Source organism: Oratosquilla oratoria, chromosome 22 (genome assembly GCF_046742065.1).
Source record: "Oratosquilla oratoria isolate Oo_2021 chromosome 22, ASM4674206v1, whole genome shotgun sequence".
In the NCBI taxonomy this organism is placed as follows: domain Eukaryota; kingdom Metazoa; phylum Arthropoda; class Malacostraca; order Stomatopoda; family Squillidae; genus Oratosquilla; species Oratosquilla oratoria.
Window position 1 is genome coordinate 56,301,164 of NC_134798.1, and position 21,378 is coordinate 56,322,541.

At 36.5% G+C, this 21,378-nt stretch overlaps 1 protein-coding gene across 4 annotated transcripts in view; it reads right to left on the reverse strand.

Moving 5' to 3' along the window:
• Positions 1-21,378, reverse strand: part of LOC143037605 (uncharacterized) — a 152,589-nt gene that overhangs the window by 39,838 nt on the left and 91,373 nt on the right. The window contains exons 1-3 of one of the 4 annotated variants that reach the window (XM_076206083.1): positions 14,644-15,104; positions 6,312-6,365; positions 4,242-4,293 (exon numbers count right to left, since the gene is read on the reverse strand). In XM_076206083.1, the coding sequence (XP_076062198.1) occupies positions 4,242-4,293; positions 6,312-6,349 (90 nt within the window). In that variant the 5' untranslated portion in view covers positions 6,350-6,365; positions 14,644-15,104. Of the gene's footprint in view, positions 1-4,241; positions 4,294-6,311; positions 6,366-14,643; positions 15,105-21,378 lie in introns of those variants that run through there. The other 3 variants (XM_076206084.1, XM_076206086.1, XM_076206085.1) reach the window with 3 other exon arrangements.

The window sequence follows — 21,378 nt, forward strand, 5'->3', positions numbered from 1 at the left end:
ATATATGAGGAAAGATTGGATATATATATATATATATACTGTACCGCATTAGGAGAGCAGCAAGAGGTGACCTTATGATATTTAGATCAGAGAGAGGTATAGAAAACATGGACAGATAGTTCTTGTTGGTACGGGACAAAAGACCAACAAGAGTTATGGTCAAATATTGAATAATATAGCTGATGTGAATGATGTTGGTAAGTACAGATTTCCGCAGTGAAGTGTCGACCTATGGAAGAAGTTGGTTGATGATATAATCCAAGCCAATGCCATTAACAAATTTAAAAGCAAAGTTTGAGGAGTGGAGGCAGAGATATGAGACCCCAAGAGCACAGTTGTATACTACAACTAGGTAAACACACGTACTTATACACACACACACAAACATGACAATGGAAAAAAAAAAAAAAAAAAAAAAAAGAGGCCATGAAAAGAAACTCAAAAAGGATAATTATAGAAGAGATAGGAAAAGGAATAGCTTCCCACACAGAATGCTGGATATATGGAATAGCTTAGATGAAAAAACAGTGTGCAAATACTATTCACAATTTCAAGAATAAATTTGATGCTGAAAGATACAAAAGACGGGTCACCACGAGCATACCTCCCTTCCCGTATATTACGACTAGGTAAGTTTAAAAGTGAAGGATGATAAACCTGATAGCAATACATAGGACCCCACAAGTATTGCTCCTACAATAAAGTAAATACATTCAATCGCACACGGGAAGGTATCACTGGACAATTATTTTACACAGATCAGTTTCTTATATAGATTCAACTCCAGGAATACCCTACCAGATGATATAGCCCAACCTAGAACCATGAATTCAAAACTAGGGATGACATGGTAAATAATAGAAAATCCTGTAGGCCTACTTTCCTGTATACAATTTGGTAAAATAAAAACACACATGAATGTAAGCATGTGCACATATACACACACACACAATGAAGGATATATGTAAAATAAGAGAATACGAGCATAGCTCCCCTTCTCGTATAATACAGCTAGATAAATACATGCAATGAAGGATATATGAAAAATTAAGAGAATACAAAGTTCAAATCTAAATATGATAATATGAAATAAGGGATATTGATTAAGTTGGAACTGTATACGAATTTCAGTTTAAGAATGTTAGAAAATTTTAGAATAGGTGACGAGACCCAACAAGCGCCTGTATACGGCGAGTCCTCCTTATATGGTAATTCTTTATCCAGTGAATTCAGTTACGGTATTTGGTAATCACTACCCTTGATTCTATTTACGGTAAAATTAGATATTTTGAAGAGGAAAGAGCAGGGAGAAGGTACGTCTTCCATAAGTCGAAACTTGGGTTTGGTATACGGTAATTTCAATTTGCAGTAAGGTTTTCAGGAATGCATTTGTACCGTATAGCTAGGACTCACTCTACTACAATTAGGTAAATACAGAGGGCAGTTACTGAACTGGTTTCCAGTCTGGTAGACAAACCATAAGAAGAGAGACTAACAGCAATTTATCCGATGTTGAAAGATCAAAGAGAACAGGTGATATGATCACAGTATTCAGGTTTTTGTTGTTGTTGTCGTTCCCTAGACTGTCTGTCCGAGCAGTCCCATCTCCCCAAGGAATGCTACAGCCGAAACTGGGTTTTCCCATAAATCCTTTAGGTTGCTAATGGGGATTGACTATACTGACAGAAGAGATCTCTTGATTACAGATGGAAGGCATTCAAGACTCATGGGAACAAAATGAGAAAGACAAAATGTATAAATGATTTGAAGGAATAAGAGAACATAAGAATGAAGGAGACTGCAAGAGACCATAAGGCCTACACTAGGCAGCCCTGTATCCATCACCACCTGTCATCCCCATCCATAAAGTTGATAAGAACATAAGAATGAAGGAGACTGCAAGAGACCATAAGTTGCTGTTCCCTAGACTGTCTGGCCGAGCAGTCCTGCCTCCCTGAGGAACGCCATGGTTGGAACAAGGTTTTCCCACAAATCCCTTATAGAGTTACATTGTGTTGTTGGCATGAGTGATCGTGTACAATGCAGTCTTCCATGCTGTGATTATCTCCATTATAAGGAGGAAAAAGACCTTTGTATGTTGATACATAGATTTGGAAATTATGAAATGCTTTGGGGGCACGGCCAGTGCTACAGAAATGATATTGCCACAAGAGGATTATAAAGATTAAGACAGAAGTTAGAATTGGTAGAATATCCGAAGAGAAAATCATGTGGATAATCAAAGAGAATTTTGGAGGAGGAGGAAGAGGAGGAAGAGGAGGAGAGGAGAAGGAGAAGGAGGAGGAGGAGGAGAAAGAAAAGAAGAAGAAAAGAAAAGGAAAAAAAAAAAAAAAAAAGTTACACAGAACTGGTAGAATACCCTGAGAAAACCATATTGATAATCAAAGAGGATTTTGAAGAAAGATATATAAAAAGAAATATTTCTAGAGAGGGAGAGAGAAATACAGAGGTGTATGGGCGAGAAGGTAGCTCTTTCAAGATTCTATCTAATATCAAGGCATCATGCAGTTCACCTTATAATAAAATAATATGTACAATACTTGTTCACTTGTGTATTAATTCATTACTATCTTATTCTGCAACTGCTCCACTATGGATCAAAATGACCCCATTTCATCCTATATCCTACTGTAGAACATCTACATGATTACTGTAATGCCAGTTTATCTTTTAACTTATTATTCACCAAATGTCTCCATTTGGTTTATTTCATACCAGTGAGATAATGTATCCCCACATCCATAGTAGCCATTGCTGTTTTTCACATTTACATTTTACAGGAACATTAATTTCTATCATTAAATCCAAGTACACTGAGGTATCTCCAATACTTTATAACCGCCACTTGTTTTATGTCCTGGGCCCAAACATCCATGCAAGTGGCAGTTGGCGAGTGCTGGATTAAGAGACCTAGGTGTACTAATTTGTATTTACCTAGTTGTGTTATATGGGACGGGGAGCTAGGCTCGTAGTGACCCATCACTGTATCTCGCAACATCTAGTTTGTTCTTAAATTCTTGTATGGTGTTTGACCATCTTTTTCGGTTTATGACAATATCAAGCTGATGCAATGCCACTTAATTGGATGTATTTGAACTAACTCGAAACCTTCCAGCTTCTAGTGGTATTATATTCATGTAATAAATAGGATACAATGAAAACTATGAAAATAATGAACATGATCTTTGGCCACGATAAACATAGAGAAGTAGGGGAAAAAAAAATATATATATATATAGCTTATGAAATTATATATAACAATACTTGGATGGGGTAGACATTTTATCTATTAATTTTTTATTTTAACATGTATATGTATGCATAAATCTATCTATATACTGAGGGCATCTTCCATGCTTATAGTGGTAGCCAGCCAAGACAAGCACCCACCCCGACTCCTATCCATCACCCATTTGTTGCCCTTTCATCTTAGCACCTCATGGAGGTAGGACCATCCTTGTCCACTGGCCGAGTCAGAAACAACTAAAAAATCAAATTTATTTACACAACCCTCCCTCCTCATTCCCTTATGGGAGAAGAAAGAAGAAGAAGAAGAAGAAGAAGAAGAAAAAAAATATATATATATATATATATATATATAAAAATAATAATAAAGATAAAAATAAATAAATAAATTAATAAATAAATTTGAACTCTGTCAGTTTATTACCCATTTATGATGACTATTCTCCACTAGCACCCATCCTTTGGATTCCACCTTCCATGTTCAATATTCATTCTACTTTTGCTCAGAGCCTCCCTACATTGAATTTTTCTTCTTCCCCCAAGTTTATTCTGTCCACCGCTGCTTTCCACACCCTTTTTGCTATTCTTTCCTTATTTGCTCTTTTAATATGGCCAATCCATTCCAACATTATCTAATCAGCCCTGTTTGCCAGCTCTCCATTCCCACTCCCCTCATTTCTCTCTCTATCCATCCTCACAACCTCCTCCATGCCTAAAACACACAAATAAACTTCCCTACCCACAGTACCTAACAATTTCACTCTATGATAATTTATTTCTTATAGCCAACTGAGAATAATCTGAATGTTTAACAAAACTTGACCCATACCAAACCAAATACCTATTACTTCCGAGTAAAACTCCTTTCCTAATTATTCAAATTATATTTAAACACCCAGCACGAGTACAAAGTTTTAGTGGCCCCTCCCCCTTTGATGTTCAATGAATTTCAGCTAAAATTCACTTGGACTTACCGAGTTGGGGAAAGTTTCACCAAGAAGGAATGATTCAAGTGCATTTGGATCTCTGAAATAAAGAAGAAAAGGAATTTCATTATGATGCATTAAATCATGCCTAAAATCCTGAAAAGACTGGTAAAAACAAGGAGATTATGTATTATTCTAATGCATAAATTGCTCTAGTAGTACCAAAATATTCTAACAAATAAAGTACAATCAAATAAAATGCTTCTATACGTAAGCTACAATGTAGCCAGCCATTTCAACACAAAAACATTTTGTTTTCCATTAAACAATCATTTGCCTTGAGTAATATACACACTGCTTTCTTCAGTTATATTGCTGCAAAGTACAAGCAGATACATAAACATCCAAATTCCCATGCATTCCTCTACATTCCATTCAATACTCTTGCCTCATTACCACCATCACAACTGGGTCCTGAATTATAACTTACAATCAAACTTTGGGTATGGAAATTACATCAACACTGGCATGCTTTCAACAAGGGTTTATTGATGATGTTTGTGGTTTCAATACCAGTTGTGAATTATAGCACTGGTTGCAAGGCAAGAGGAAAAATTTTTACTCAATTATACATAAACTACTTCCATTTTACCCAAGAAAATATTTTCTTGATTCTCATTTGCAAATTACTTGAAAACAAGGCTGAAATTTTTCATAAACATACATTCATATATCTACTTCCACCAAATTAGTGGTACTACATCCATACCATCTATAACAATACTCTACAACACATCCATTCTTTCAAACAACTGTGTGCATGCTGTTTACCAATAAGCTACAATGCTTGGATGTGTTATGTAGTCTCAAACCCATTATGTGAGAAAACCAAGATACAGTGATTCAATACACGACAACAACTCACGAAAATTTTTCAGTTGTACACATCAAGTATGAAACACATGGAGTTTGTAGAAAAAAGAATCAAGAATAGTAAATAAAATAAATATATAAATAAAACCCAGTTAACAATAATGATAAATACACAAACTAAACTGAAATGCATAAAAACCTGTCCACAATCTTGTGCAACATGTTTGGAGTGAACAAACAAAATTTTTTAAATGTGAGTCTGTTCATAACCTTGTAACACTAGATATGTTTGTACATAAACATGTAATTGCTACATATATAAAACACGGAAATAGTTTAACACTTATTAACGAAAAGTAGTGCAACTATTCATGCTCGCTTATGAACTATGATTCAAAGATACTGAAAACATGCTTACGAAATACACACATATATGTACCAAAAGGCTTTTTACCCTTTGCAAGGGCAATGGCTTAGTCAAAGCATACATCTGCCCTAAACCCATCCAAAATTCCACTGTTGTCCCTCCCACCTGAGCATTATAGCAGAAAATACAGGTCTTGTAAAATACACAGCAAACATAAATTACTACTGCACAACACTATGATTACAATCATCTTCCAGACCCAAACATTTTGTTCTTCCTCATAACTTGAACTTTTACTGTTACCTGCAATTATAACCATCATAGGAATAAGTAATTTTATACTATCCCGTACCTGTCAAATAACAAAAGCACTACAAAAATGCATGCAACAAATTTCAGGACTTCAGATGCAAGTTCGGCTTGCCCTTAACTGAGGCAAACACACTTACAGCAGCTTAGTGCATTAACATTGATTAAAAACAAACACATAAAAAATATAATAAAAATGAAGTGGGCCTAATGATTATATTGCATGGAAAAAAAAAAAAAAAAAAAAAAAATACAAAGAACTTTCTGCTTACCTGAAAGACATCCATGCCACTAGTGTCACCCCGCTATCCACAACCCCACATCCCTCTTCTCTATATGTAAAGCTTAATTGTCTATAATATTCTTTTATGTATTATCCAATTACAGCATCCAAACGAATAACATCTAAACACGGCCAATTACACATCTAAACCATACCCTTCTAAATGGGCTACAGAAAAGACTAGGAAAAAAATGATAAGCAAGCCCTTACTATTCTACACCAACTAAGCTGAAGAACTAAAATATAAATAAACTACCGGGAGACAGACGCACGACTCGCTACTCACCCTATCACGTCAAGTAGTCTCTGGCCTCCATCGTCCATTGCAATCTAAACATGACTGCAAAAGAGAAATGAAACGTTAACAACTACTCTCCAATAACTTTTATTTTAATACAAACTAACCACTCACAGCTACCACCCAATGCTTTGTGTGAGAAACTGTTTGGCAAATCATAGTCTATAATCTATGTTCTCCCCCATAACATACAAGTACTCACAAAACACATTTTCTAAAATCTAAACTTTCATTGGAGGGACTACAAGGCTGCAAATACCACCTGGAGGAAATCAAATTAATGGTAACAGCAGCCTTAATAGATTTGTTATACCTCACCAACTGGATACGACTCATTCACGTGTTCTTACATGGCCACACAACCCATATCGTAACACCTTCTCTCCTAAGACGTTCACAGTGGACTAGTGTACCCTAAGAAAAAATTCTCAGCCCCAAGCCAATTGCAAGCTTGACAGCTACAACCTTCTCCCAAGTCACACGTGCATAACAAACAAGGTGCTGAAGCTACCAACAAGTTGCTGCCATGTTTTGCTTATTATTAAACCTAATGGAATTTTCAGGAGTCCATACACCAATCTACTCTTTTACCTTACTTTACCAGGATGAGATATTTTAGCAACACATGATGGCAATTATTTCTTGTCTACAAGAACAGGAACCTACACCAGCGGTGTGTAGCTGCGGCTGAAGCCATCGCGTTGGCCCTGTTTGCTCGGACTGTTGGCGCAGGTAACGGTCATTGCTGGGAATCGGAGAGAAGTGCAGGATTCAAACCCACAACTAAGTAAATGCAAGATTTGCACGTTTTCAATTACACCAGCAGTGCACAGCTCCAACGCACTGCTTAAAAATATATATATTGCTGAAGAGCAGAGTTTATGTGATCATAAAAAATCATCTCCTTCTAATGCATACTTCATATGATGCATTGACTTTAGGCTACCAGCTTTTTCTTATAAAAATCTGGTAAAACAAAATACTGTCACATCAAAAACTCATTTGTGAGGAACAAGAAAACTCAAAGTACACTAAGGACTATTTTATGTATATAAATACATATATTCTACAATACATTGTTCCAATTTCATACAAACATATTTCCTCCACACAGTTTCCGACAAAATGTTTAAACTACATACAAATATTTTCTATAATTTTTTTCTAGTGATGTGTGTATGTGTGTTTACCTTGTTGTATTTAACTAATTGTATCTTACGGGAAGGGGAGCTATGCTTGTGGTGTCCTGTCTCTGTATCTTGCAGTGTTTAAATTGTTCTAAAATTTGTGTATGGTTTTTGCATACATTATCACTTTGTCCAATTTGTTCCATACCTCCACCACTCTGAGGGGAAAGCTGTTCTTTTTCAGGTCTCTTCTATAACTGTCCTTTTAGAGCTTCCTTCCATGTCCCCTTGTATTTCTTGTATCCCAATTTAGTAAGTCTTCTCTATTGAGGACTTCCATACTTCTTATGATTCTATTGGTGGTCAACAAGTCTCGTCTTTCTCTTCTTTATTCCTGGGTTGGTAACTCCAAGTTTTGACAATCTCTCTTCATACGACAGTTTGTGTGCGCTTATGTGTGTGTGTGTGTATCTAAGCATGTGTACATACACAACTCCACACAGATTCTAGTTTCTTCTTATCTTCTTCCGTCAAGGGTTGATTGACGTGGATGTGTGCTTTAATTCCACCTCTTTACAGAAAGGATCTTTTGTGTATGTACGTAATCCACCTATGAGTTTATATCTCACAAGTTGGGCATAGGTGATCCACGTACACAAGGTAGTTTTCACAACCACCCAAGACTACCAGCCCCACCTTAAAAATTTCTATGGAACATGAGGTATAAAATGCACATAATTCATGTAATTACAATTAGAGAGAGAAAGACACACTATACACAACAAGTGCATTTAAAAGCTATACCTGATTACAGCAGTGTAATATTGTACCTGTATTTTTTTTTTCATGAACATGCATTGCATTTTCATAACACTGCTATATATGCAGTATTGAAGATTATATGCACTTGAAGATTAAATCATTACATCATTAAAAATTAAATTCCTGTCTGCATCATGTTTCTATTTATTCACTGACTTGAGGCCTGTAAAGTAAAATATCAAATAATAAACTTTGTCTCCCTGTAACACAGGTTATTTAACAATTTTCATATATGACGAATTCACTTGACAGCCACTTAATCATTTGCATGCATATCTTCTTTATTTCTTTGTCATTTATTGCGTTTTCTTAATCGTATCGATAGTATACAGGCATATACACAGCCATGATATAACACCATTATACCTAAACTGCATATTACATTAATAGTATTGATGAGTTAACACAATCAGCTGTGCTTTTACACACTTACATTAACTGTAAAAGTTATAAATGCCATATTTCTCTTTGTACATTTGTATTCTGGAAAGTAAAATATTACATTACAGGCTGGTTCCATTACGAAACTGGTACATTTGTTATATTTATATGCTTTTTCATAATACAACAATTCCTCCCATATCTGAACTAGTAATAGGGTATTTGGATTTGTAGAGTACTCAGACATGGGAGGTAAAACAATCCCCTGACCCCAGTCTCCACTCTGCCGTTCTAGAGGTAAATTTTCAATTCTGAAGAAAAAAGGTGGGGACCAGTCTGAATGTTGGCGAGGTTCGGATAATGGCAGTTCAATACTTTAATTATATTTTTACATCATTAATGCATGTGCTGGGAAATGCTCTTCTAAGCACTGTCACTACCCTCACTTTCAGCTAACACATTTTTTAACTGCGTGAAAACTCACAACACTTACAGATCTGTGGGAAACCATGAGCATAGTTACAACGTATATATGGAAATCTGACCCTTACTATTGACAACTGAATACATGGGAGATTACTATATATTTACCTAATTGTAGTATACAGAAAAGTAGCTACACTCATGGGGTCCTGTCCCTTACTTTCCAATTATCATATCTAGCTACAAATTTACACAATTCTGACTTGGGCTATAATGGCTTATTCTCCAATTAAAATCCTTAGATTTAGGTAGATGTACTGTTACAGTTAGGCTATATTGTCTTCTAAACTATTCCAAGTAATTATCCATCTGTATGGAAAAGTGCGTGTGTTTTTACCTAATTGAATTACCATCAGACCTCTCCCAACATGACTTCACCATGCACAAAATTTCACATTTACACAAATAGGTAAAATATCCCAGCATTTGCAGAACATGACCATGATTTACAATTGCACGATTTGAATAGCCTGCTGGGGTGTGTTGTGTGGCAGTGTCTGGAAACCTATTTTCACCCATGAGACCTGTTATTCGCCCAACATGAATTTCGTCCTGCACATCGGTCTAAGAACTTAACACTTGTGGTAGGCGAGGTCTGACTATATACGGAAGGGAGCAATGCTCATTGGGTCCTCTCCTATTCTCTATATTTCTAATATACCTAGATTCAAATTCATGTACCATTCCAACTTAATCTATATTTTTTATTTCCAATTATCATATTTAGATATGAACTCATGTATTGTTTGGGCTTGGGCTATATCACCTGAGCTATTCCACATATATATACATCTATGTGGAAAACTGTATTTCTTCACATCTTTTCAACATGGGGTCTTTCTCAATTTACTTCCATGACCTCTTAACCCCTTCACTCCAGGCCAAAATCTCGCGGGCAGCATTAGCTATCAGATGTGCGATGTTGCGTCATAATATTTGCATTATAAAAAATAAAGTAACCCCTGTATTGCTTGTTCTCTTTCACCCATGAATTTTGATAACCATAGAAAATATGATGAAGCCAGTTTACAGAGTATGGGGGTCTTGCAGGTACAACTACAATAAATATAATCAAGACACCGATATGGCAGCCTCGCGTACCCACTTGCTCCTCATGACGCCTACGCAGGCGTCACCGTATGGAAGGGGTTAAAGCTTTCCCATCTTTAATCAGATCTCTTCTATCTATGAAATCTATCCCCTTTAGTGACCTGAACACTAATCATGTCAGCTCTTTCTCTTCGATCTTTCAAAGTTGGTAGACCCAGTGCTTTTAGTCTCTCCTCATATGGTTTATCTTGCTTATATCCTTCACTCTATGTGGGGGACCATACCACAGATGCATATTTCAGTGTTGGACGTATCAGTGCGTGTGTAAATTATTTTCATTCCTTGTCCCAGATCTCATACAAATAGCAAACCCATGGCTACCAGTTAACAAAGTATCTTAGAAGACAGATTGGATTATGTTTGGGGCTGAGTTAGTGGATGGGAGGGTAGTCATGAGGATGTTAATGGATCATGAAGTGGTCCCCCCCCCAAAAAAAAAAAAATAATAATAATAATCTACAGTTCTGGATGTAGATATGTTCTGGGGGAGCCAGCAATGGATTCTTAAATTATTTACTGATGAAAGAAGAACTGAATATAGGTTAAGTGGTGATGGCAGAGACAGAAGGGAAGTGGAGGTGCTCATCAATCAATATATTGTCCAAGGTCACCCTTACACAAGACTCATGACCACCAGTTAACCAGAAACAGACTCGTGTTTGGCCCAATGTCAATTAACAATACATTGAGCTGATGTCAGGATAGGGCAACAGAAAGGCTGTGAACGACTGGGTTCAGTACATTTTGTGATGATTGCATCTCGGGCAATATCAATCTACAGCCAGGTCAATTCTGTGCAGGTACTTTTAATGCTGGGTGATGTCCTGAATACTAAAGGTACTTAAAAATGAACAAGCTGAATGAGAAAGACAAAGAATACTAAATAAGCCAAAAGCAGTATAGGATGTTGTGAAGTTTAAGATAGAAACTGGAGTAGAAGAATGATGGACGTATGTAAAGAGAGTATGTGGGATAAGGAGAATATGAGGGGACAGGACAGTAAATGATGAGATATAGAAGTGAGGGCAGTGATGTCAAAAGAAATCTGGAAAAAAAAAAAAAAGTATAGAATAAAGGGTGAAAGCAAAATGCAAAGATAAAGTGGGAAAGAGGAAAGTCAACATCAGGAGAGGTATGTGCTCGTCAGAGAACCTTGAAAAGAATATAACGGTAAAATTAAAGAGTAAAGAATTAAGAATTAAGGTGAGTCAGGTAAAGATAAGGTAAGGGTGTTGAAGGACAGTTTTTGATGAAAATGAAGGGAATAAAGGGAAGATGGGTGCAGAATTTTGAATTATCATTAAGGTGGACTGGTATGCTTTCACTGTGGATGTAAGATATGCTAGGAAAGGATAGTACAATAGAAAAAGAAGATACAAAGTGCACTGAAAAAAAGAGGAAAACTGATAAGGCACCTGAGTCAGATAGTTGTCATATTGAGAACATGATGAAGGGAGTAGTTATAATGTATGGCTGGTAAGATTTCTTTTTAATATGTCTTCACGAGACTGAAGTACATGAATAATTCTACAAAAAAAAAAAAAGGGGGAATGGGACACGAATAAATCATAGGGATCTGTCTGTTAAGTATAGTCAGTAAGGTGTATAGGTGCTGAAAGCATTTTTTTGGGGGCGGGTGAGTGGGGGTAGGAAAAGGGGGGAGGTGCAATGATCAAGGTTCTCTATTAAGATATATGCGAGAAATTTTCAACAAAACTCAAAGTTAATGAGGACAAAGGTAATGAAACATACAATGTGCGATGGCGGTGATAAGTTGGAGACGAGTTAAAAAGTGGATGGATTATGAAATGAGGAGGGGAGGAAAAGATGGGTTGGAAAAAGAGCAGATATAAAGGCTTCAAAGAATGCCAAGATGGTTTGGGGATGTGGCAAGAAAGAGTGAGAAAGGTCTGGGAAAATGGGTCTGGAAAATGTAAGTGGATGGTGTAAAGACATGGGGAAGACAAGAACAAGGTCAACAGATGGTGTGAAAGGGGTACTGGATGCAAGAGGAATGTCTTATGTATGTTGAGCAAGGACAAGAAAGTCTAGTAGATATGAGTGAATGGAGTGGCTACGTATACAAGGAAATGATACAGCCTGAAGGGATGTTCTTGTCCATTCCATTAATTTCTTGAATGGACGACTGCCGGGAAACTGTCACATGATGTGGAAAGTGTAAAGCTGTACTTTAGAAGTGTCGTCTTGCTGTGCATGGTACTGAAAGGAGTTATATGACAGGATTTTTTTTTTAATGGGTGGGATGTGGGGGCATTGGGTCGATGTATACTTTAAGCTGACACCACCTATATGAGGGAAAAGGTACTTTGGGGTATGCATGCACACACACATTTCACATTGACCCAAGAATGGAAAAAAAAAAAAAAAAAAAAGTATTGAAAATGGGTGATAACTACAAAAGACCATATTTAAATAATTCTTTGGGGAGTGAATCCATTACAAAAGCTGATGATGAGAAAGATTTGAGTGTTGACAGACGACAATCTGTCACTTGACAGACATATTAGCAGGACTATGGGAGACACACGGACTACTATTGAATGTTAAAGTGTATTTTCACTATATGGATGAAGGGAGGATGAAAAAACTCAAAGAAACCCTGATCCGTCCAAAACCAGATTATGGGTCGGTGGTATGGTCCCTACAAAGTGAAGGATACAAGCAAGATCAAGATAATACAAAGGACATCAACCAAACTAGCTCCCAGCCAGTTAGATAAGCCATACGAGGAAACTAAAAACACTGGATCTGCCAACATTGATTGATAGAGATATGATTACAGAATTCAGATTGCTGAAGGAGATAAACTACACTGACAGATGATATTTTGATTAGGGATTGGAGGGCTTTAAATCATGAAAATAAATTCAGAAAGACTACATGTCTAAAGGATGTTAATACAGTTTACCAAATAGATGTGTTAATACTGAATAGCTTAGGTGATATAGTGCAAGTAGGAATATGACATGAATAGGAATTTAGGTATTCAGACTTAGCTGGAACCATTCATGAACTTGAGGTTAGTTTTCAATCAACACGAAAGCACACTATCGCAACTGCCAAGTACCTTTGGCCCTCAATCATTTATGAATTCAGATCAACTACGCTGTGAACACATTTGTTGTGGTTTCCTTGTCTTCTTCAGTGATGGCTCAAGCTTGGAGACTTTAATGGTGACTGTAATGAATTAAACATTATCACAGAACTAATACCTCACGTGTGGATGAAAGGGTTCCAATGGCAAAAGTTCTGTCAATGTGGAGAAATATTTAATGTAGTGCCCAAATGGAAATGGGCTGAAATAGCTTGTGATGAATTGATGCCAACCTGGTCAAATATACGAGCCTTGTATACTCAGGGGTGTAGTGCCAATTTTATAGGTGTCGGAGCTCTGGAGGGCCTGACACAAGTCTGCCATCCCTTGAATATACAGTGGGCCCCACATGTCGCACAATGATTAAGTATTTCGTGTTTGCAAATCATACAAAAAATGTAATTATTAAGCAAATAAAGAAAAATGAGCTGGCAACTTGCAGAGGTGCCAGAGCAGAGATTCAGATGCACTACATCCCTGCACATACTTAACCTTTAATGCCTCCTTTTAATTCACAAGAGTATCTTGCTAGCGACATCTACAAGGTAAAATGAAATTTAACAGAGATTACATCATTCATAATAAGATATTTACAACAACAGTGTACCCTTGAACTAGGTGAATCTTCCCGAAATGTCAAGGGTAAACCACATCCTGAGTGTAGAGCTCACACTACGAGCACTCGTCTTACAAGTCCACGGATCCATTTGATTTGTATGTATGCATTTCAGAAATTCCTGAAATATTAACATAGAAGACCTGCTTCTTTATTTACCACTGAAACAGAGAATACAAAAAATTTGCTAAGGTTTCCTAATTATCCTAATCGGCTTCCGCAAACACTCCACTTTGACAAAATGAAAAGAGAGGCAAAAACTCCAGACAAATCTGAGTGGCATGGTTGACTAAATTTGATTCTCAACATCTCAAGCTCTTCAATATTATAGCTTCTCCAACCAATCTCAAACACTGTGAATATATCTGACATAATGAGTCATTTACATTTGTAAACAACTCAATACTTCATAAAAACTAGTTACTTTCATGTATAATAGCACCTCATATTTGATCTAAGTAAGAGGAATATCAGGTGAAATGCATACAATTGAATAATGAAGGTTTGTGCACGTAAAAAAACAAAGTTTAATCTTTGTTTACATGGGACAATGACAAATAACTTGGACAACTGATGTCTCTATGTTCGTTACTGCCTTTCCTTGAAGCAAATGTCACTCAGATTTGACTTCCTGTATCTCTAAATTCGAATTCCAGTATACTATACCTGTTCATGACTTAGGGTCTTGCAGGAAGCCCATCCAGTTCTTGTTGAACTCAGCTGTGATGCTTTCTTTCATAACAGTCATCAGTTCTATCTTCATGGCGTTGTGATTTAGGTCAACATTAACTGATCAGGGTTATAATTACCATTGCTTTTTCACTTGTTACACATTACCAAATACAGTTATCTCCGTATATGCGTCATTTCGTGACCTTTCGGTTTAAAGTACAGAATCCTTGAACGTTTTGTTTTGTTCTATAGCTGACAAATTGCACTAATATGACACAAAAGTATGCTCCGTTAGCATGCCACAACTACCCAAGCGCTCACGGCAATGATCAAATGCGTTCGTAACATACGAAAAAAAATTAAATTCTTTCAAGGATTGAATAAAACTCCATTAATAAATTAATCATAAAACAATACTCTAATGATGCTTATAAACAAACAAATGACTGAAATACGATTATTCTACTGTAATTTGATAATCACGACTAAACAGTGGGAGGGTACAAGTATGTTCGTGCGTTACACGGGTCCGCCTATTGGTGGAGGGATATGACGTTGGAGTGACGTCATATGCGCACTCGTAGATGGGCGGAGTTTCGGAACGAGAAAGAAGGACTTGATTGTCGTGACCGAGAATGGATTCTCTTGGCAGTAACATAGAAGCTACACACATCAGTATAGTATTAAGCTCTGCAGAGCAAGGGATGGTTCCCACAAGGGTCCCACTTCGTGGTAACACAAGAAAACAATTGTTAATCCACATGGAATGTTCCGGTAATCCAATCCAATATGGCCGCTGCGCAGCCTCCACCATTTCGTGTAGGCTTCTAGAAGTGGTTTAGTACATGTTTCAAATTTTGGTGATTATGGAGGTATCGGTACCAAGGATACTAAGAAAAAGTATAGGATGCAGACGGTCATACATGAAAATCATGTATATAGTACAAAACCAGTGAAATTAGGTTAACGGCCCTGAGAGGCCACGGCCTTTCACGAGCAACAGATTCGTGGTAGCGAGGCCATCAGACGCAGCTCCAAGAAACGACGACTATGAAGACTGCAAATCTTTTGCGACATTACAAGAAGTTATCGAGAACATAATGTGCGATGCATACATGATTATCTGACGTGTACACTTAAAAATCTGAAATTATTTATTGAAATGTAGTTACGTGTAATATCTTCCCTGTAGCCTTGTCAGGATTTTTTGCCTCCCTGGGATAACAGTGTTCCGAAAATGTATTTATAAGAAAAAAAATCTATGACAACTTCAACATCCAGTGCCTGACAAATTTATCAATTCTAAGCTACGACGTTCCTTCACGACGAGAAATATACAAAAAAAAAAGTGAATAACAAAAATTCTCACGGAATAGGACTAAATCCACATTATGATGGACGGGTCGCATGTCGGACGTTAACAGTATGTCAAAGTACAGTAAAAAGTGACGAAAAAAATGCTGACTGCAATTAATGTTATAATAAACATGCGTTTAATCAAATGTTAAGGTCGACATTTGACGATCTTGTGACACACGTAATACATGGAATCCTGACACGTAACGACAATCATTTCTGTGAACTGAGCGAGAGTGCACGCACACAGATTAGAGGAGGCATAGCTACATTTGATACGATTCTAGATAACATTTAAGTAATATTAGTCAGGCGGACCATATTAAATACTTTAGTGCAAAGTTTGATAAAAACAAAGGTACACACTGCCTCGTTGACAGTTCCGATGTATCTTACAATTACACAAATATAAACGTGCAAAGTTTGATAGAAAATAAAGGTACAGACTGGCTCGTTGACAGTTCCGGCGTATCTTACAATTACATATATATAATCTAAATTCATTACAGTTGACCTCGCTCTTCGCGCCAAACCCATTCTGACGTACTCAAGGCTAACCCCAAGCGATTTTATTCAGCCGTACTTGTTTCGCTAGGGAATGGAGTTCCACCAGTGTCCGCCACACACACGCACACACACACACACACACATATATATACATATATATATATGTGTGTCAAGGAGCATATTTCCATTCTGGAGCTTTTGAGGATAGCCCTACAAGATACCTTCGGTTGGAAGGGAAAAAAATGTGTGTTACTTGGAGAAGGCAGAGCAATTAGTCCTAAATAGCCTCAATTTTTGCTTCTGTGGGCTTCCAACACTTCTGCATGGATCCATCGAAATGCAATGTGTATACATACATACACCCATGTATGTATATATATATATATATATATATATATATATATATATATATATATATATATATATATAATATATATGATATACATATACGCACAACACTGAATGGGTCCCAGTGAACAGATTTACATTTATCAACCACAATTCACTTTAATTCTAAGCCATCATCATCGAGGACCTCAAGGAGGCATACATGCTAAGGAATCGAACCTCCGCTAGCACGTAACAAGTGATAGTGACTTAACCGATTGCGCAATCATATATATATATATATATATATATATATATATATACATTTATTATATATAATTTATATATGTATATATATATATATATATTATAATGTTGGGTCATTGTGACCAAATTGAAGGTGGAAAAGGAAGACCAATTTTAATTCAAGTTCATTCCTCACTAGTATTATATGTAATCACACACACACACACACACACACACACATATATATATATATATATATATATATATATATATATATGTGTGTGTGTGTATACACATGCAGACAGACATACAATCTATTGTCCAATATCTCTCTAGCAGGAGATGCACAACTCACAGGGAACCAGCAACAGCCACTGGACTGATGTACAATTTCTGTAAAGAAGAGATATTGTGTTGTGTTGGTATGGCTAATGTAGGACAATGTCAGATGAAGTGTTCAGTGTCTTCTGTGTGGTGACTGCAACTCAAGTAGTCTGTTTCTGTGGCCGGGCCTATTCTGCATTGATACTGTCTCAAAAGATGGATGGTGACCTGAACATTTTCATGCTAGTATGGTTCTTGCTGTCATGTGAGAGGTTTCTCTGGGGGGTTGATGTCTAGGGGGAATTTGATGGAGTTTTTTAATCTGTGTATATGTTTTTGCATGTTCATGTTGCAAATGGAACTCAAGGAGGCATAGATGTAAATAATATGCTGGTACTCATGGATGGGTGGGTTTGTGGGCTCTAGTATATAAATGCATGCCTTCCAATTTGATGTGCTGTATTATTGAAAGAAGTTTGGTTTGTGTGTATGTGGATGTTCTATTAATGTTATTTCTGTATATCCTGTTGTTATTCTTAATTTTTTGTTTTGTGTACTTTGTAGTTTATTTTATTGATGAAAGGCATAGTCAAGTAGTTTCCATGAGCTGCTTGTTAATTGTGATTAGAGTTTATTCCTATTGACTAAAACCTGTGATAGCTTCCGTTCCTCGTATGTTTATTTTCTTATTGATTTCCACTGTTAGGTTCTTGATATGTGTGAGTTTCGAAAGTGAATTATGGAATTCTAGGGCTCTTGTCCAACGGAAGTTGGACATTCAACTTAATCTGTTGTACGTTTCCTTGATTCATGCTCTTCTGGGAGTGAGCAATGTCACTCATGTTTTCTATGGGTAGGCCCCTATAGTCTTAGCCACTGTTCTAGCTTGAGTTAGTTTGTTCTTAGCAATTATTTTCTAACTGCTGTGCTGGCTTGTTATTGTTCGATCCTCTCCACAGCTCTGGAGTTATGCTCTTGGTAATGGGGAAGAGATTTACAGTGGACTTCTTAAAAAAAATATTTCCTTATATAAATCCTTGGAAGTGGAAGAATTATATAAGGAAAGAGTTCTTTTTAAGAATATCACTTTAAGAATCTTATGGTGGTATTCTTAAAAAAAAATCTTTCCTTATATAAATCTTTCCCTTCCAAGGATTCATATAAGGATTTTTTTTTTTTTTTTCTTTCTTTTTTTAAGAATATCATTGTAAGTAGTACAAATGAAAGTAGTGCTCCTTGGGGAACTCCAACGCTCAACCTGTTTGTTACCCATTTCTTGTCATTCATGTTGTCAGTTTCAATTATCCTTTTTGGTAGTGTCTGAGGACTTTATTAAATGCCTTACTTTTGTCTATTGCCAACAATACCTATTGATGTTTGTGAGAACTGTGCTAAATGAAGAATGGGAAGGTGGGCAGTTTTGTATTGTATGTTGAGTTCTTTGATACTGTACTAGTGCAAACCCCTTGGCCCAAAATTGATTGAAATTACCAACAAGGTGTTCTTCATACCCATTTTCCATTTTATGACGGAAAAACAGCTCATGCGATATATCCTGGGATAAACTACACAATAAACATTTTAGAGTTCAAAACAAATTATGGAATAAGAAAAGGAATGTTGGTATGGCTTTTTCCTGTAAAGTTTGTCTACTTAAATATACCCATTGCTATGTCCTAAGCAACCTCATTGGAAAAATATAAATTTTCGAATTAAGCCAAAGAATATATAACTTGAAGAGAAATATTAAAATCACTTAAACCTGAGGTAGGAACACACACAAATAGTATAGGCCGACATTTATGAATTTAAGTGGGGTTGCAGGTAAAACATTCTGAATATTTCTGGAAAATGGAGCTTCATATGACATTTGGCTATCTATTACTGGGAGAATTGCATAAAATATTGCCATATTTTTTTGTATTTTTTCTATGACGGGTTAATCCTATGATGCGTTTGTGAAATGTGATTTATTTTTATTATAAAAAAAAATTTGCTGGAACGAAGCTCTCCACACTGATTTCTGGGAACTACCCAAAAATTGCGAAAAACCCACATGGATTGCTACATTAATTTTTTCTTTTCTTTTAACACATTTTCTCTTACTTCCGATGATTGAGACATATGAAGGGAATGCACATAGATGCAGCGTCGCGAACCAAATAGGCCGGTGGAAGAAAGAGGTATCGCGAGTCAGGTCAGTGGTGATACGCAAACAGGTCAGGGCCAAGGTCATCAACCTATCACTCTCGAGCTCCAACGGTCCACTAATGCCGTTTTGAGGAGATTTTTCCACAAATTTGTGTCTGAGAAATTTGCTCACACGGGATGTTTTGTGAGCGAATTATATGTTGCGATGAACTTTTAGGGTATATAATAATTCCTTCTTTTCGTGGAAGAAATGTGGAAATCCAGATTTCCTTGTGGGAATTTTGTGGTAAAAATCTCATTCGTTTGAGGGAACTGACATAGGTCACAGTGGCAACACTTAAGTTCAACCTCTCTCGCATCTCAATACTGACTAAAACAATTCTTACACCTACACAACGAACTTTTAAAAGAAAAAAAAATATTACAAGAAGAAAATAAAGAAGACGACGTTAGACTTTTTCTACGTAGGTTACTTTTACACAAATTTATTACTGGAAAATATGAAGATGATTACGACCGATTTTTTATGTGGGGGTGATAAAAAAAAATTATACTTAATCAACTAGATTAGAAAAAAGTAGTCTTGGCAGTTATGCAAGTGGTGGATTTAAACTGAACAAATTTAGATTTAAGAAGGAAATAGGCAATAATTGGTTTACTAATACGGTGCTGAAACTATCAGTTGTTTTAAGAAACGGTGAGACAGCTTTATGGATGGGGACGACAGGTGGTAATGGACATGGAACTGCCTAGTGTAGGCCTCATGGTCTCTTGCAACCTCCTTCATTTTTATTATCTTATGCAACCCTCTCCTAACATAAGGAGTTTGAAAACTAAAGAACATATGTCTGGATATGGAGATATACGGTCGAATGTGAAGAAATATCTTAAGAAAAAAACATAAATCTAAAAATAATTTATAGCTAAGTAACAAGTTTGTGAAAATTAAATCCCATACCTCAAAACATTTAAATTTCTTTCCCGGTCTACCAGGTCCTACCAATTTAAACTAAAACTGAAAAATAAAATATGGCATAGGCCTACCTAAACACGTCGTGATAAAAAAATGTCGCTTATTATATTTCACTGTATTTTCCAATTAAAAATTGTAATATATATATATATGTATTGTTGCACACCAAATCGAAGACCTTGTACAATATAATTCGACCAATTTTGAACAATTGTGGTAGTAGATAGTATTTCAAAAATGTTGAATTTTTTGAAAAGAAAAAAAGAAAGAAAAAAAGGATTTATACATTATCCGCAATTCTAGTAGAAAATGTTCCCTTCCTTCTAGAGCACGATTTGATAAATGGAGATAGACGGGGCCCCATAAGCATAGACACAACGAGACACAACACACGCGCGCGGCTTACTGAAGTGGCTCTCATCCGGATGGGCAACAGTTGTCGATCACGAGTCATGCACGGTGATTCACCCGCATGATGGATGCAGGTGCCGAGTGTAGAATTTGTGACGCAAGTTCTCTTGTTCGTTGGTGAAGTAACCTAACCAGTAAATTGAGTGAATGTAGTGAATCAAGTTCCAACATACCAGCGACTCAGTATAGGGGCGATCTGTCGAAAGATTTTGAATAATAATAATAATAATGATAAAAATAAATAAATAGAAAAAAATCGAAGTTTGGGATGAGCTACAGAACAATGGGGATGGTATACTACAAGCGTGCCTCAATCCTACATCAATCGATTGATGTGTGTATTCGTTTAACTGTAGTATACACCAACGCTCGTCGGGTCCCGTTTCCTACTCTCTAAATGATGCATCATACCTAGCGTCAAATGTGTGTGTGTG